We start from the raw sequence: 18,205 nt of genomic DNA, 5'->3' as shown, positions 1-18,205 counted from the left end.
AGCCCTCAAGCCTCACTCTCATCCACTACCGCCCACGTTTCAAAGTTTAGTAGCTGGAAGATCCCTTCTTAGCAACCTCTTATCAGTTGGAAGCTCAGGGTTACTGGGTCGCCGCCCAACTATATGATCACGTCAATGGGGAGGGAGGAGGGGTTGCACAGGTGGCACCTGTATGTCAACTTGTATGCACTTCACAGGCCCGGCCCTCTATGCCTTCTCAGGCAGGCCTCCTGCAACTGTATACGCTCTCTGCATCAGCAGTCCGCAACGCAGGAATGGCAAGGACAGTTACCGCCTGGGGACTGTACTGACCTCATCTCCATTATCTAGCCGCTGTCATTGTGGCAACCATCCTCCAGGCTTCTAGGCTCCAACCAGCATTGCGTGCCCCAGCGATCAGTTTATTTCTAGGAAGCCATTCAGCCCCAGTGTGCCCGGTTGTGCCAGTACATCTCAGCCAAGCCACTGCAGGCGTCTATGCGCTTCCCATCATGGTTTCGTAGGGCTCGGGAAGTGGAGTCTGTGGCCCCCTTGGTCCGCCAAGCTCAATTTGCAATTGTTGGGCTGCCACTGTATGGCACTCACCTTGGCATCTGTGCGCTCGATCATGGTAGGAAGTCAGTCTGAGCCCCCTCTACCACATGGAGGGCTCTAGGCGTGGGACCTCCTCTAGGGGTCTGACCTCTAACTCCTTTGGAGAGTACTGGATTCTGTAGGATTAGGCTGAGTGCCCGGCAGCGCAATCGTTCAAGTCTTTCATTCAGCCATCTTCCTGTGTCTGCCTTTTACAAGATTATGCAAGTTTCAAATTTAGTTTATTCATTTTGATATCATTCGACATGGCAAAACAATTTGTTTTTAATTCTTTTACGGTCTATACAAAATGTAAATAGATTTATCATTTTATGTTACTGATATGAGTGAGTGCACACTTATTGTTAACATACCAATCTGCTTTATTTTATGTTGGTTTCATTTATCCTTGCCTCAAAGCACTACCAACTCTATCCCATCAGAAAAGTACATGCATTACTTCCAGAATGCTGCCATTCACTGTTAAATAATTTCGTTAAAATGAGTTTACACCTTGAAAGATATTTCACTTTAATTCTTTTTTTTTTTATATTGCAGGTGGCTTCAAGTGTGGACAGGAACAAAACTTAAGGATTCTGTCATTTGCTGCAAATAGACTACAAAGAGAGAGATGTTCCAGAGATTTTAGAAGAAACCAATTTCTAAAAGCTGGATTTGGCCAGGAAGTAACGACAATACAGAGCAGAGTCGCTTACTGATTGTAAATGCAGTTTCTGGATTCTCTCTAATTTCTTATGTTAATGAACCCTTAAGTTGGGGGCAGCAAGGACACAAATGATCGAGGAGATGGAGGGTTTTGTGACTGTAAAGCAAGAGCCAGAACAACAGCACAATTTGAATAAAAAAACAGTGTACATTATTTATAAGACTGTGCAGATTGCCGAAGTAGTGTACCCATGCACTTCACAAGAGACAAACCTAGCTTGTAATTTGAACAGGACAGTACAGAAAAAGAGGTGCACTGGAGAGATACCTTATCAATGTTCCGAATGTGAGAAAACCTTTACTCAACAATCCTACTTGACTCGACATATGAAATCGCACTCTGAACAAAAGCCTTATCAGTGCTCTGATTGTGAGAAAAGATTTAGTCAAAAACACTATCTGACACGACATGAAAGAACACATTTGGGACAAAAAATATATCAGTGCACTGAATGTCCAAAAAGTTTCAGCAAAAAAGTGAGTTTAATTCAACATGAAGGTGCACATGCAGGAGAAAAACGGTATTTGTGTTCTGAATGTGGTAAAACATACCGTCATAAAATCAGTCTCACATTACATGAAAGATCACACTTGGGACATAAACCATATCAGTGCACTGAATGCCAGAAAAGCTTCCACGATAAAAGTACTCTTGCTAAGCATGAAAAAATTCACACCGGAGAAAAGCCATATCAGTGCAATGAATGTCAAAAATGTTTTACTAAGAGATGTAGTCTAACTCAGCATGAAAAGACACACACCGGAGAAAAATCCTATAAGTGCACAGAATGTGAAAAAAGCTTCAGTCAGAAAATCCATCTCATACATCATGAGAGAACCCACACAGGAGAAAAGCCCTATCAGTGTGAAGAATGTCAAAAAAGCTTCAGTCAGAAAATTCATCTGACCCAGCATGAGAGAACTCACACAGGGGAAAAACTCTACTGGTGCAGTGAATGTCAGAAAGGATTCAAACACAAAATTAGCCTGACTCACCATGAGCGAACGCACGCTAGTCACGCCTCCGCTCAGGAATGATGTTCATTCACATAATTCCATGTAAACTAAAAGAAAGTACAACATATGGACATTAACCTGAACTGAACCCCTACAAGTGATGTGAAATCAGTCTTACTGATGAGATAGCATGGAATTGCCCAAAAACAGTTAGCAGTGCGCTGCAAAACCAAGCGGCTAGTCATAACAGTGTTTGAATGTATGATTAACTCAGTCTGCCTAGGCGTATGAGGGAGAAAATATCCGGTTTGCATGAGAAATAATATCTTTGAAAAGCTAAAGTGAGAATGGTAATCTGACTTAATGGGTGAGCGCAAATCTACCTTAGTTGCAAACCTGTTTAAGGTGGAACTTGTAAGGGCTTTTTTTTTAATTACAAAATCCCCCAACGCCACTGCATTCCCCCAACGCCCCCGCCTCCACCAACGCACCCGCATCCCCGACGCACTCGAGTCCCAATGCACTCTCACCACACACCCCATTCACCCCTAATCACACCCCCCCCACCCACACACATCCCACCCCAACACACATCCCACCCCAACACACTCACACTGTTTTATAAACATTCCCTTGCCAAACGTTCAGCAGATTGACATAAAATAAGTTGCAGTAGTAAGAGAGCTGCTCCCTCCTGTGAGTTTGCTCTTGGAAAAGATCAAGGCGATTACATATATAAAAAAGAAAATTGTGATGAGCAAAAAAGTGGAAGCAGTTAACTGAAATGCTCTTCTCTAAATTCCTACAACAAGCTAATGAATGAAAGCCAACAGGGTAATTTAAATGTGCTGCTATTCAAAAAGCCAAAGAGACTCTAGCCTTGGGACGTTGTCATACTAGTAAAACAAATTGAAACCAGTGAAATGATTTAAGCTGATAGTTATTGAAACGTCCTGACTCTGGTGAACAGTATATTAATGTGGCAAGTTGTGTATGGACTCTAGTGTGGGAATTGTATAATATGTACCAGAAAACAATGCATGGAGATTTTTTGAAGAGTGTCAAATGTTGGAATATGCCTTTAGGGACAAAAAAACAAAAATCACAAACCATTGTGACCAAGCGTAATCGATTGCGACCAATTGTCGCCCAGTATGGCCTATTAAAACCACTTCAAAGATATTGCCTGTGAAAGTGAAAACACAATCAATTCTACAAAAGTATCTATTTTTGCACGGATGATATTGATGCTATTTGTCAATAGTGTAAAGATTAGTAATGTAGAACATTTCACTAACGTATTCTTCCTCATGGAATCTTTTGTTATGACTCCTGCTGTGTGTAAAATGAAAGCCTATTCAGAGACCTGAATCAGAAGAAAACATAAATAGTCTATCTATAAAGATGAAATCACTCAAACATCCGAAATATGGTAATATTGCCCCTGGGCACAAATTAAGAAGTGCAGGTGTTTGAAAAAGCTACTGCAAAACTGATCCTAATGTTTAATAGTGCAGAATAAAAATGGTCCGTCATTTTTCACGATAGATGCAACTTTGCCTCGGGGGTGGGGGGTCATCCAGCACCAACAACCCAAACTGACATCTGTTACCAAAACCCAGAACTGACATTAGACACCAACAACCAGTACTCACAATAAGTTAACATTTTCCAACAACCATAGCTGACATCAGTCAACAACATCCAGCACTGACATCAATTATCAGCATTCATCAACTGATCCGTGAGTGAGACTGAGGCCCGGCTGACTGACAGTTGTTGAAGCTTAACTCACTGGAAGCTAAGGTAGAAACCATTTTTGCAGTCTGGCCGTTTCTGGCCCCAAAACATACTTTTACATATGTACAAAACATACTTTTACAGATGTACAAAACATACTTTTACACATGTACAAAACACAAGTTGTGATTCGGTAGCACATTTCTGAATTTCAATTTGTCTTTGCGATTCAGTATTTGAAAGCGGCGTGTTTAGGACGTCCCTCCCAAATACTGAATCTGAATGGGATGTATGAATGTTTTGCTACCAAATTACAGTTGCATAATTTTCAAGTTTTACTGACTCCTTTAAGGAGGTGTTAACCCATTCACAATGGGACCCCTTCCCCTTTGAGAATAAAAAAAGAATATATTTTAACAGCATGGAGTGGTCCTATGGGGACCACTGCCTAATCTAAAAAAAAAACCAATTAAACTTCAAGGTTTTTTTTTTTGAAAATGCATCCTGTGTTCCTTTAAAGAAAATGCATTAATAAGCAATCACAGACATGGTGTTCTATAATGGCTGCTATTCCCACTGGGTCTCAAACTGCGACTTACCTCATGAATATTCATGAGATAGGGAGATTTGCAACAACCTAAGAATCGCTGAATAAAACTGAAAGAATTTCATACATTTGGGATAGCGATTTCCTAATTGTGATTCACAGAGAACCGCAATTAGGAAATCGCTATCCCTAAAATCTGTACATATGGCCCTAAGCTGCTTCTTATATCACCTGAACCTGCTGAAAATACCTGAAATACATCAATTTATGTTGTTCTTGAATCCTCGGGTGATTAAGTCCACACATCCATAAATGTTCGCTTTCATTGGTTCAGGCAAAGTGATCTACTGAATCAAGGCGGACAACTTATTGGTGGTCTGCGTTTCCTGCCCCCAGTCCCTTCTCAAAGCAGTGTTAGCGCTGCAGCCTGCTGAGTATAAGGGGTTAATTACCAGGGCCTGTTCACCCTCAGTTACAGAACTCTATAATGTGCCGAAATAAAATTAAAATGTGTCTCTGAGGCAAAGTCTTGTCACTCATGTTCAGTTAAAAATAAAATGAAAAGCTCAGGAAGCACACAAGAGCTGAGACATTCACCGGAAGGCTGTAAAACTCTACATTTGGGAACCAGACAGTATTCCGAACATCTTGGCTTCTGTGGTGTGGCTTGGAGTGACTGTCCTATAAATCTGACTCCTCCCACATATTCTGAAAATTTTTACTGATTTTGGATATCACAGACCCTGAACATGGGGATTGTTTCCACTGTAAAAAAAATCCCACTCATCACCCTTTACCCTGGTTTTTCTGCATAATGACAGAAGCTGAGCAGTATACATTATCCAGTCTAACACGATGAAGGTCGTTTAACTAGGGTTTCTCCCCCCATTCTGTGTTATGTAATATGCTCTTCCCTGTGTTCCTCCTTTGTTTTGTAAGCCTTTCTGTTGTAAAGCATAATGTTTTCATTTCAGTCCTTTGAAACAAATAAAGCCTAGAAATTGTACTTTGTCATGTCCTGTATAAAACAACCTCCCCTTGAAGGCATCAACACGGAGGGAAACCATTTCCATTGCCCTATATGGATGGGAGAATTATTTCTATTGTGACACTCATTCTGCCTGCACACAAGAAGATCCCTCGTTTGTGGCACCTCATCCAGGTATTATATGATTACATGCATTGGTGGCCTGCTTCCTTCAATGCAGGCGATGTTCTGGTACTGCTCCCTTAACCCATTTGCTGTGTTTGTCGGCCAACAGCGGTCGCGAGCACCACCTCGGTAGTGCTGCGCACGTCTGTTGGCCGACACGGCCCCGCCCACTCTGCTAAACTGCCGCACTGTGTCGGAATTGCCGCCACAGTTAAGCAGTTAAGAAATACATTTACTGGACCTCTTTCCGCTGTTTCTGTTGAGGAGAGCTCTGTATACTTTTGTCTTCTCAGTGCATCTGCACAGCTGCGGGCATGCCATGATGTGGCCGGGGCACTAATTTGCCCTAGGATCAGTTAAATCACCATTGTTTGTCCCTTTCAGCTAACTTGTAGATGCATAGCCCAGTCAACCTTTTGCTCTACATACCAGGCCCCTTCTAAAAACAAATGCTAACATTTTGATGCCACTAAACAAAAGAGTTGCATCTCTGAAACGCTTGGACGTGTTTTAACTCTTTACAGCTTGACTTAGAGTTACTCACCGGTGTACTCTAGTTCTCCTTTTACAAGCTCCTGCTTGGCCCACTGGCATTTTATGACTAGTTTGGACCCAGAAGAGGGAAGAGTCCCTGCTAGAGTCGAAAGGAGGTTGTTGCATCGAGAGGAACTTTGAAAAGGGTCTCTCTCCATGTGCCTTGAATCTTTGCCTTCAGGGCTTGATTCTGATTCACAGGATTATTTGACCAGAATCTGTTGCAAACACTGTCGGTTAGATGAACTTGCTTCAAGAAGCTGTGAGATGAGATGTTGCAAGGGTTTTTTAACCAGAGGAGTACAGATGATCACAGAATACCCCGAAAGGGCTCTAGGTTTGGCAACTTCTAGAACTCTCCTGAAGAGGAGAATTATGTGAAAATGGCTTACCCATTTTAGACCAGTGGCAACATGCATGTTGAGCCATGATCCACCACCTCTGTGCCAGCTTTGAGCCAAGCCAACAGTTTTGCTTCTTTGCCAATTATCTGCCCGGCACCAGCAACAGTTTTAAATGATGGACTCCATCTGTGATGCAGAGGGCCATACTGAATGGCGCTCGTTCCCACCCACGTCATGAACATCAGTCAAAGGGGCGTTCAGTCCACAGGGCCAATAGCCGCTTCCACTCCTTTCACAGAGATGCGGCTACTTTTTTAAACATGTTGTTTGGCACCTTTGAGCTGAACTGCAAGCACCTGTACGCCACCTTGCTCCTTGCTACTCTCTGCCACCCACACCTAGGTTGAATATCCCTTCAGGATTACAGTTCGAACTGAACAACACTCCCCAGCAGAAGTGGAAAATGCGCTTTACTTCCATAAGATGTCTGTAGGTGTTATCCCCAAATCAGGGGTTATTTTTATAGACTTTTGTACATTTTGAATCCCAAAAATGAGCTCCAGGAGCATTATTTGTATTCATTCATTTTTCTCTTGCAACATTTTAATCTGGCCTGGAATGTTACATTCTTAATTTCATAACTGTATTGTTTGTGTTGCAGACAATACATCCCACTACAAACACCCACCACTCCCGGATGAAAGAAGAATCAAAAGGTTCCTTTTGACTGTCATAAATCTCACCATGTGGACAGGTCTGTTCATTCTGCTCGGGCACTAGATAGTCACCAGATCAATACTATTGAGACATTCCTCTTGTTGAGCTGGCAGCAACCCAAGAATGCCCAGGAACACACAACACAGAATATTTCCCACAAGTTGCTAGTTCCTTCCTCGTCCCCAATAACTCCATCCAAAGGACTACTATTCTCTGAAACCACCTCTCGGGTACTTGCAAATTATAAGTGTGATTATTAGTCAGATGGTAAATGGATATTTATTTATTTATTATTTATTTGAAAGTTTTATAGAGCGCGAACAAGATCCTGGTGGATATCAGAGCGCTATACAAACAATAAATGTTACTTTATACATCAAATAAGAGCCAATCCACACAAGTGAATAAAGCATGTAGTAAAAACAACATAGCTAGATTTAACATCAAGAATTGTCTTGTGGTTGGGAGCGTGTATGCATCTCGTATCAGGGTTTCAGCAAACCCTACTCATATGTATTTGGCCATGAGGATGGCTATAACTTCCTTTTTAAAAGAGGTAGTGGACGGGTTGAGTCTGGTTTCTGGGGGTAAGGCGTTCCAAATTCTAGGTGCCATCCCCGAAAAGGATCTGTTATTAGTTTTTTTCTTATGGAATTTTTATGGTTTCAGTAGTAGTTTGTCCTCATTTCTTGAGGGTCTGGACCCACTCGATATCGTCAATTTCTGTGCCAGGTAACTGGGTGTCTTTTGATGCATGGCTCTGTGCATCATGCACGCAATTTTTAGCTGAATTCTCGCCTCTAGGGGTAGCCAGTTCAGGGATTGAAGGTCTGGGGAGATGTGGGAGCTACGTTTAGATCCAGTTATGAGTCTTGCTGCGGCGTTGATTGAAGCTCTCAGAGGTGCAGATGATGCCTTGGGTAGACCACAGACAGAGACACATCCGTATTGCACTTTGGGTATAACCAGAGCTTCTACTGCCTGCTTGAAGTCATTGTGTGGTAGCAAGGGTTTCAGTTTCCTAAGTGTGTTTATCTGGAAGTTGGCTCCCTTTGTAGCACTACTGATATGTTTTTGCATTTTGAGATTACTGTCTAACGTTATTCCTAGTGACTTTGCTGAGTCCACAATGATAGGTTGAACGTTGAACGCCGTAATATGTTTGATCCAGTCTTGCATTTTCGTGATTTGAGCCGGTGGAGCTACTAGTAGGAATTCAGTCTTTAGGGCATTCAGTTTAAGATGATTTTCTGCCAGCCAAGTTTGGGGATTCCTAAGAGCTGTATTAAGTAGTTTGATGTTCTCTAGGGTGTGTATCTTGAGGTATAGTTGTGTGTCATCTGCGTACATGTGATATTGCACGTTAGAGGTTTGTAAAATGTCAGTGAGGGGTTCCAGGAAGAGATTAAACAGTGTTGGGGATAGTGCGGATCCTTGCGTTACACCCAGGGATACTGGAACGGGCTTGGACAGGCTGTTATTGACTTTGAATTGTTGTGTCCGATTTTGGAGAAATGAAGTGAACCAGCTTAGCACTGCCCCAGACAGGCCAATTCTGTGTTTCAGTAGGTCCAGCAGGTTCTCATGCTTGACCGTATCAAAGGCATCTCTAGTTCAAATCATTGCAAAGCTCCACATTTCACATCTATCTGTGTGACCCTCACTGTAATCTGCAAGAGCTTGCCTTGTACAAGCCTAAAGTCAACCACCAGACCGAGGACTACCAGCGGCGGGCCAGGTGCCACAGCTTTCATCCTAATTTGAATATCATCATCTCTCCAGCACCTTATGCAGGCCCATGTGATATCGGCGCCATTAAACAATTATTGAATAACTTAAAGTCATAGGGATCAATTGAAGATAATTAGCCATGCTCGCTCATTGATTATTACAAAATGTGTATTGTTACAACTGCTACACCTATTGTTATATACACTGTCTTATGCTTCACATGCAATTTATAATTACAGTAAGCGTGTGAATAATATCCTTCCTGATCCCCAACTAACATACCAAATACTACATCTATTCTTGTTACTGTCGCTATTCATAAAATTGGTAAAATTTCAGTTGTGAGCTAAGGCAGTTTCTGTTGCATCTATTGAAAATCAGATGCAACAACTCACACTGACAGCTTGAACATCAATAATATTATTGTGGCTCTTTTTAATTAGTGAAGTAAAAAGCGAATTAGTTACTGCCGCGCTGATGGCAAACACAATTCAGACGTCTCACCCATATCTTCACGGCTCTACATAAGACTGGTCCAGAATAACTCAACAATCACATCTGCTTTCACAAACCTTCCAGACACCTCTACTCATCCAGACTCCAACTTGCACAAATCTCAGGCATAGTGAAAACCAGATTCAGTGGTCGAAATGTCTCGTACATAGATCCTAAAACTTGGAACAAACTGCTGCTACACAGAAAGACCTCCTCCTCAGTTCTTGAATTCTGCAAGAAGCTGAAGAACCGGCTCTTCGAGTAGTCCCACTAGGCCCAAGGGATGCCTAGACTCACAACTACTCTGCGTCGGGCTACCCTGCTGGGTGATAGTGCGCTCTACAAATCTGCATACCAAGACAACCTTGCTCTCCTCTTACTCACAAAATGAAGTAATTGAAGGCATCAGGACAATCAACAAGAACATTTTATGATAGTTTTTATCTATTATTCTAAATGTCATGAATATTTGTTCTAGGAAAATATATTCACCATAGCTTTATTTGATCACAAAAAATATAATAAAATCATGAAAGCAATAAAAACACGCAAGATATTAAATACATATAATGCATAAAAACATCCAAAGGGAAATGTGGCCATTCGCTCATATTAGCATAAGCAAAATAATGATTACAACTCTGACTTATTGATCTATCATTGCCTGTGATGACATTCAAGGACATATGTTGTTCTTAAAACCTTAGGTTGTTCCCAGAACATTCATGATTCCTATTTACACCATCCGTCAGGTCCACCTGCTTAATACCATTGCCTGCATGTTATTTTTAATGTATATTTTAATATTAATATCATTAGTAGTATGTTATATTCTAGTAGCAATTCAATACGTTTTATTTCGACAATTCATGTCATAAAATCATTTTGCAGTTACATTCGGCATATGAAGTATTACATTTTTTTCAAGCATTACATAAATTACATACTTTTTTTTCTCATATGAGAGCCAGAGCATTGCAGCATACAAGTAGGTTAGATTCCAAATCTGGGCACCATCCATTTTCCAATGTCCTCCAATAATGCTCCACAGTGTTGACGTAAGGCATCTCTATGATACATTAGATTAGAGTAGGGCTAAAATATGTTTAGTTATAAAGAATTGTATTCACCTGAGTCCCATTTGTTGGTCAAAGATTTCAAAGGTGAAGTGCCAACTCTGAAGTGGAAATAGAGATTTCTTTCAAGAGGCACAGCGATAATGTCCCAGTAGGATTTCAGTAAGAAGTGACGTTTGAAATCTAGGAACCTTCCTGTCCATGGCTCTCCACCTCTTGCTTCGCATTGTCAGATCCATAGCCAGTAATGAGATTTCTGATGAGGGGATAGGTTTGCAGGATGGGTTTCCCCAAAGTTCCCTCATACCCATATCTAGTAGAAGGCTTTTAATTTGCTGTAGCCACTTGATTTTGTGAAGCCTTTCGGCATCTCTAACATCCCGCTGAGCCAAAGCTTAGTGAGCAAGTTCAGGTGTGGACCATACCCTTCTCCAGTATACTAACGGGTGTAGTTAGACTTTATTAACTAACCCTTTTCTGCCCAGATCAAGTATCAAAGGTGGGGGAAGGTGAGTTGCACTTCTCAGAAACTTGTTCTCTGAGAGGGTTAGAGAGGAAATGTTGGGGAACTCCCCGAGTTCTGAAGCATATGGAACTGATCCCAACACTTTAGCATCATAGATTTTTAAAGTTGGACCGATTGATTTAGAAAAAGAGCGCCTGTGTTCCTTCACTATAACTCAGATAATCTGTCTGTGCTTAGGAACCGTGGCATCCACTTGTGCTTCCAGGATATGGTCGAACACAAGGAGACACCAAGATAATTAAATACATCTGCCCTCTCAAGTGGCTTGTCCCCCTAACATTAATCTTCCCTTGTAAGATCTATGTTGTGTGAAAGACATATATTGAAGGCATTTGTCTCCAGACCTCGCACTCTGCAGAACTCCTTGAAATGGTGCAGGTAACGTTGCAGACATCCTGGTGTTTCCGAGATCAGCAAAGTATCCCCTGCAAACAACAATATGGGGTTTTTCGTCCTGGCCAGAGTAAGGGCGTCGGTAGGAAAGCAAGAGAGAAAATGAACAGTGCCATTTAGGAACAAGGAGAACAGAGTAGGGGTCAAAACACAGATTTGGCAAACACTTTTGTCTATAGGTAGCTGATAGGTAAGTTTACCCAGCCCACCCCTACAAACCTGGGCAAAATTACCTTGATGCATATAAGTTACCAAAGAAAGCAGGTCTAACGTCATGCCCAATTCAAGGAGTAATGACCATAACTACTTATGGGGAACCAAATTGAATGCCGATTTGAGGTCGACGAAGTTAGCATACATGCCGCCTCTGCTGATTTTCACTACCCTCCAGTATAGAAGTAAGAAACGGAAAATGCGATCGATAGTGCTTGTCTTGCGGTAACCTGTTTGCAAGCATGAAAGGATATAATTATCAATTATGAAATCCTGCATTTTAAACAAAACAAAGTCGGGCAAAGATTTTTGAGCTGAGTCAATTAACTAGGCCACTAGTTCCCAGGCAGGCACTGGTCTTTTTTATAAATAGGAATTAGTGCAGCTCCCTTGGAGGAAGCAGGAATGGTGACTCCACTCGAGATGGTGTTCGCCAGAATGAGTAGATACTTAGATCACTTTGCCTAATCTTGCAAAAATACCTCAGCAGGAATGCTGCCTGGGCCTGGCTCTGCCAACTGCATATAGGGCTTTAGCGACATCTGCACCATCATATGGACCTCAGACTGAGGCAACAGGGAAAGATGCCAATGGATCATTTAGCTCACTCCTGGCAGCATTAGAGGAAGTGACCTCAGACTATAGTTGGAAAAAATGAGCAACGGACAAGGGCAATAGAATTATGGGGTGGATGGGCTTGCCCGTCTCTCCCCCACTTAACTAGGGTCCAGAATCTAACAGAGTCTTGGCAGAAGAAGCAGCTTGGAGGTCTTTCCATCTCCCCTCATCCATCTCTCTTTTCACCTGGGCCTGAGTTTTATAGAGTTTCCTTGCGAAGTGGACCTGCTGCATATCTTTAGCTTTTATTGCCCTGACCAATAGGGAACGATTCTACTGTGCTCCTTATTAAACCAACTTTTTGTTGTGAAAGGGGGCCTGTGAGTTATTGATGCAGGATTGAGGAAGTAAGGCTATTATTAGAGCCAATAATTGTCCCTATGTCCCCAACACTAGATAGCCTAGTGGACACCTCCTCTGAGCCGGACGCTTGGTCCTCAGTAAGTGTAAGCAAAATGTCCGGGAGTCAACAACTTGGGCCCATTTAATGCACCGCGTGTCATTTGACCAGTATCCATCCTTGAAGTGAGTTGGGCATCTTTTTTAATACAAAAAGATTCCATAGTGAGACAGAGGGGATTATGGTTCAATCTCTATAGGATACACGTATCCAGAAGTAGTGACTAAAGGATCAAGTCTAGAAACATGTAGTCCATGCGACTAGAATGAGATATTATTGTATGTTTTGGCCATTTTCCTGCCAGAGGAGGATTTACCATTGACTGCTCTGATGCTCATGTTAAGACTTTGTACCATCTGGCCATGGAGCACATCCGCCTGAAATTCCGGGTAAGGAAGTTGTACCTAGAGGGTCGTGTCTGCATTACGTGTGTTGCTCATATGTTAACCCCCCCTTCTCCTACTCCTATCCCCTGAATATAGGCATCACAGTCCCCTCCTAATAAGCTTGGGTACAAGTACAAGAAGAAAACGTAACTTCCCCATCCCAGACTGAGCTGGCAACAGTCAGCTGGCCAAACCGATGCATAGAACAGTACAGGGGAATGGTCCGGCTTACCTCAGAAAACAACTGAAACCGTATATTCCATCCCGACAATTGAGGTCGCGCGATCAGCGGCTGCTGTGCCCTAAGAGGGTTCATAAAATCTGAATGGGTGGCCGCTTAATTTCACATCTTGCTCCCTACCATTGGAACAAACTGCCAGACGACATTCGCGCTTGTCCCAACCTCAGTCAGTTTAAAAAACTTCTTAAAACCTGGTTGTTCAGTCACTAATCAGTTGTCTCTTCTGTGCTCTGCATGATTAAGTGGCGCCGAGAGATCCCCTTGGAGATGATTCGTTTTACGCCTAACAAATAATAATAATAATGTGCAGAAAGTAGAACAGGGCTGATGCAAACCTAAGGGGCCAAGTTTATCATTCACACAACTGAGGTTCATGATTGCTAATGCGGGGTTCTTGTGACATGTTAATCAGACTTGAAGCAGAGAGGTTCATAAAAGGCTCCATGATTTCAGAGCATGTTATCAGTTATGTGTACTTTACGTAGCAGGAGGTGTATTTGAAACATCACTATGTACCATACAGTACGTAGTGCTGTTAGCTTGCTTAATCTTCCCACAGCCCCCAGTGCCGAAATACCCCTTCAGGGGTGATCCGTGCATTATACAAGTACTGGATTTACTTTATAACACTACTGCCCAGTCTTCTCATATCTAGAAGTTCATAATGTAATTTTCTAAGTTATAGAAAACAAATAATACATATTGTGAAACAATTCGGGTGAAATAAGGGTTTTGAAAAAACCTACTACTGATAGACTATTCTAATTAGAATACAGAACCTAAAAACTTTGACTTTCATTCATGGTTGGATGCGGTACCAAAGCAATTCATCTCTCCTGATCTACAGACATACTCTGTGTCCACAACACTCCTCCTGTGGTCATCTCTGGCCATGGTTGAGCCTGGCAGGCACTGAGCGGAGGTACTCTGCTGCCAGTGCACTGTGCCCATGGCTGTTTCCAATGGGCACTGAGCCTGGAGCATGGACTGTACCATTGCCCGGAGCATGCATGGCCTGTACCATTGCCCGGAGCATGGACTGTACCATTCCCCAAAGCATTGACTGTACCATTGCCCAGAGCATGGACTGTACCATAGATGTTCTTGGTGTCTAAACAACCACCGTCTCACAACCCTTTGTTGTATTCTCCCCCATGCAACTCCTTGGCCCAGCCCGGCTTCTTCATGGTCCTCCCCGATCCAGAATCCTCGAGCCGGGCTTGGCTGACATATCTCTCAGATCTAGATGGATGCAATGGCAGTCTGTCTTGGGTGGGTGTAGGCCAGTCCTGGACTCCGTACCAAACGCGACTGCGCCTTTCAGGTCACATTTGCCTGGACCACTACTGGGCTGTTAATGACAGGTTCACGTGGGTGCAGAGAGGCTCTGGGAGTCTGAAATGATCTGCTAAGGTTTTACATCCGATTCATGACAAATATCTGTCATCGAAGGTAGAGCTTGAAGAGCACAGATAATGAGCAGAAGGGGGAACCCACACCCACAGTAGAGCAGGTCACTGGTAGGATATTGAGATTATAAATATCAAGTGACAGAAATATTGAGTAAAAAAAATATTATTAGTAGAAGTATTGTGGTCCAAGACTTTGAATGTAAACAACAAAAATATTTTGTAAAAAAAATATCGTTTGTAAGAATCTTAAACAAAAACAAGGGAAGAAAAAGAATTTTGGGACCCCTCTTTTTCTCGGCCCCCACTTGACGGATCACTCCAGACAGCAGCTGATATGACTGACCCATTAGTGATGAAAATTTCATAAAGTCATCAAACGGCACCAAAGTTATTCGCAAATCAAAAAACAATTTTCCCGTGGAAACTAGGTCCTAACTATAACTACCTACTGGCGACCGCCAGTAGGTAAAATATATATATATATACATATATATATATATATATATATATATATATATATATATATAGTCACTGAAAAAAACAAAGGCTACAGGGACATAATAGTTAGAAAATAGAATTTAAAACACCTTAGAAATTAACCCCCCCAAACAAATTGGTTACAGGGGCGTTATAGTTAGGTTCACAATTTACACAAAAAACATAGAAACCATTGAAATTCAGCAATTAGAGAGTTATCTCAAGAAACTATAATTCGTGCCCTAAGGTAACTATAACTCGCACCCTACCATGCACAGTGTTCACATCAATAATTTCACTGCAAATGTTGCAGTGATATTGTCAATGATGTCATAGAAGATGTCATGAGTGATGTAATGTGTAAGCATGGGCGAAATCTGCGAAATCGCGGTCTGCGAAATCGTGCGAAAGCGAATTCGCGATCCGCATAATTCGCGAATTCGTGCGAAATTGCGAATGTTGGGGTTTTTGTGTGTCCGTGTTTTTATGCGTGTTTGCGGGGCTTTGTGCGTGTTCGCGAGCCGCTAGCACGGCGAAGTTACCCATGCGGTCGTGTATGGGCACAGCACCCTCTGGTTCACCACTGCCACCCTCTGGTTCACCACTGCCACTCTCTGGTTCACCACTGTCACCCTCTGGTTCATCCCTGTCACCCTCTGGTTCACCACTGCCACCCTCTGGTTCATCACTGCCACCCTCTGGTTCATCACAGCACCCTCTGGTTCACCACTGACACCCTCTGGTTCACCCCTGCCACCCTCAGGTTCAGCACTCACCACTGCCACCCTCTGGTTCATCACTGCCACCCTCTTGTTTGCCACTGCCACCCTTTGGATCATCACTGTCCCCCTCTGGTTCATCACTGCCACCCTCTGGTTCATCACTGCCACCCTCTGGTTCATCACAGCACCCTCTGGTTCACCACTGACATCCTCTGGTTCACCCCTGCCACCCTCAGGCTCAGCACTCACCACTGCCACCCTCTGGTTCATCACTGCCACCCTCTGGTTTGCCACTGCCACCCTCTGGATCATCACTGTCCCCCTCTGGTTCATCACTGCCTCCCTCTGGTTCAACACTGCCACCCTCTGGTTCATCACAGCACCCGCTAGTTCACCACTGACACCCTCTGGTTCACCCCTGCCACCCTCAGGTTCAGCACTCACCACTGCCACCCTCTGGTTCATCACTGCCACCCCCTGGTTTTCCACTGCCACCCTCTGGATCATCACTGTCCCCCTCTGGTTCATCACTGCCACCCTCTGGTTCATCACTTCCACCCTCTGGTTCATCACAGCACCCTCTGGTTCACCACTGATGACCTATGGTTCACCCCTGCCACCCTCAGGTTCAGCACTCACCACTGCCACCCTCTGGTTCATCACTGCCACCGTCTGGTTTGCCACTGCCACCCTCTGGATCATCACTGTCCCCCTCTGGTTCATCACTGCCACCCTCTGGGTTATCACAGCACCCTCTGGTTCACCAGTGCCACCCTCTGGTTCATCACTGCCACCCTCCGGTTCACCACTGCCACCCTCTGGTTCATCACTGCCACCCTCTGGTTTGCCACTGCCACCCTCTGGATCATCACTGCCCCCCTCTGGTTCATCACTGCCACCCTCTGGTTCATCACAGCACCCTCTGCTTCACCAGTGCCACCCTCTGGTTCATCACTGCCACCCTCTGGTTCATCACTGCCACCCTCTGGTTCATCACAGCACCCTCTGTTTCACCACTGACACCCCCTGGTTCACCCCTGCCACCCTCAGGTTCAGCACTCACCACTGCCACCCTCTGGTTCATCACTGCCACCGTCTGGTTTGCCACTGCAACCCTCTGTATCATCACTGTCCCCCTCTGGTTCATCACTGCCACCCTCTGGTTCATCACTGCCACCCTCTGGTTCATCAGAGCACCCTCTGGTTCCCACCGACACCCTCTGGTTCACCCCTGCCACCCTCAGGTTCAGCACTCACCACTGCCACGCTCTGGTTCATCACTGCCACCCTCTGGTTTGCGACTGCCACCCTCTGGAACATCACTGTCCCCTCTGGTTCATCACTGCCACCCTCTGGTTCATCACAGCACTCTCTGGTTCACCAGTGCCACCCTCTGGTTCATTACTGCCACCCTCAGGTTCACCACTGCCACCCTCTGGTTCACCACTGCCACCCTCTGGTTCATCACTGCCACCCTCTGGTTCATCACAGCACCCTCCAGTTCATCACTGCCACCCTCTGGTTCACCCCTGACACCCTCTGGTTCACCCCTGCCACCCTCTGGTTCAGCACTCACCACTGCCACCCTCTGGTGCATCACAGCACCCTCTGGTTCACCACTGCCACCCTCTGGTTCACCACTACCACCCTCTTGTTCACCACTGTAGATTATGGTGGGGAAAGCACACCTTCCCAGCCTCAACTGAGATGAATTAATATGGGGCTGGTTAATGTGTCACTGAATTTGAGCTTCAAGCCTGGCACCTGCTTCCTTAGCTGTAAGTGCTTCCTGTTGCAGTTTATTTTTTTTTACATGAGCATTGTGCCATACTTGTAACTATTCTCTGACCCTTTGAGGGTCAGAGCAGGGTCAGAGAATAGTTGCAAGTAGGCAACTGAACTCTGGAGGGGCCCCTCAGGAAGCACTACAGGGAATGGTTACAAATTAGCTTGAACTTTTGCACCTGCTAAGTGCTTTCAGTTTTCCAAAATTCGTTTTTCTGCCATTTCGCGAGATTCGCGGGGTGCGAATTCGTGCGAAATCGAACTTGCAATAATCAAATTCGTGCAAATTTGCGGATTTCCTTTTTTTTGCGTGTTCCCGTGGTTTTTTGCTTATTCGCGGACCGCAGCGCACCGACCCCGAGGTTGCCCATGCGGTCGTGTATGGTCGCGGCCTACTTGTTTGCGTGACGTGCTTCCGTTTCCAGCCACTAGTTGCATG

The 18,205-nt window shown here is 44.0% G+C and overlaps 1 protein-coding gene across 1 annotated transcript in view; it reads left to right on the top strand.

Moving 5' to 3' along the window:
* Nucleotides 1-607: 607 nt before the first annotated feature.
* LOC144806272 (uncharacterized) overlaps nucleotides 608-18,205 on the top strand; it is a 255,137-nt gene continuing 237,539 nt past the window's right edge. The window contains 3 exon segments of the mRNA XM_078672665.1: nucleotides 608-617; nucleotides 1,132-1,259; nucleotides 1,348-2,310. Of these exon segments, the coding sequence (XP_078528791.1) occupies nucleotides 608-617; nucleotides 1,132-1,259; nucleotides 1,348-2,310 (1,101 nt within the window).

The sequence above is a fragment of the Lissotriton helveticus genome, assembly GCF_964261635.1.
Source record: "Lissotriton helveticus chromosome 1_1 unlocalized genomic scaffold, aLisHel1.1 SUPER_1_unloc_59, whole genome shotgun sequence".
In the NCBI taxonomy this organism is placed as follows: domain Eukaryota; kingdom Metazoa; phylum Chordata; class Amphibia; order Caudata; family Salamandridae; genus Lissotriton; species Lissotriton helveticus.
Note: the sequence above shows the minus strand (reverse complement) of the source record. Positions and strands in the feature narration are given on the sequence as shown.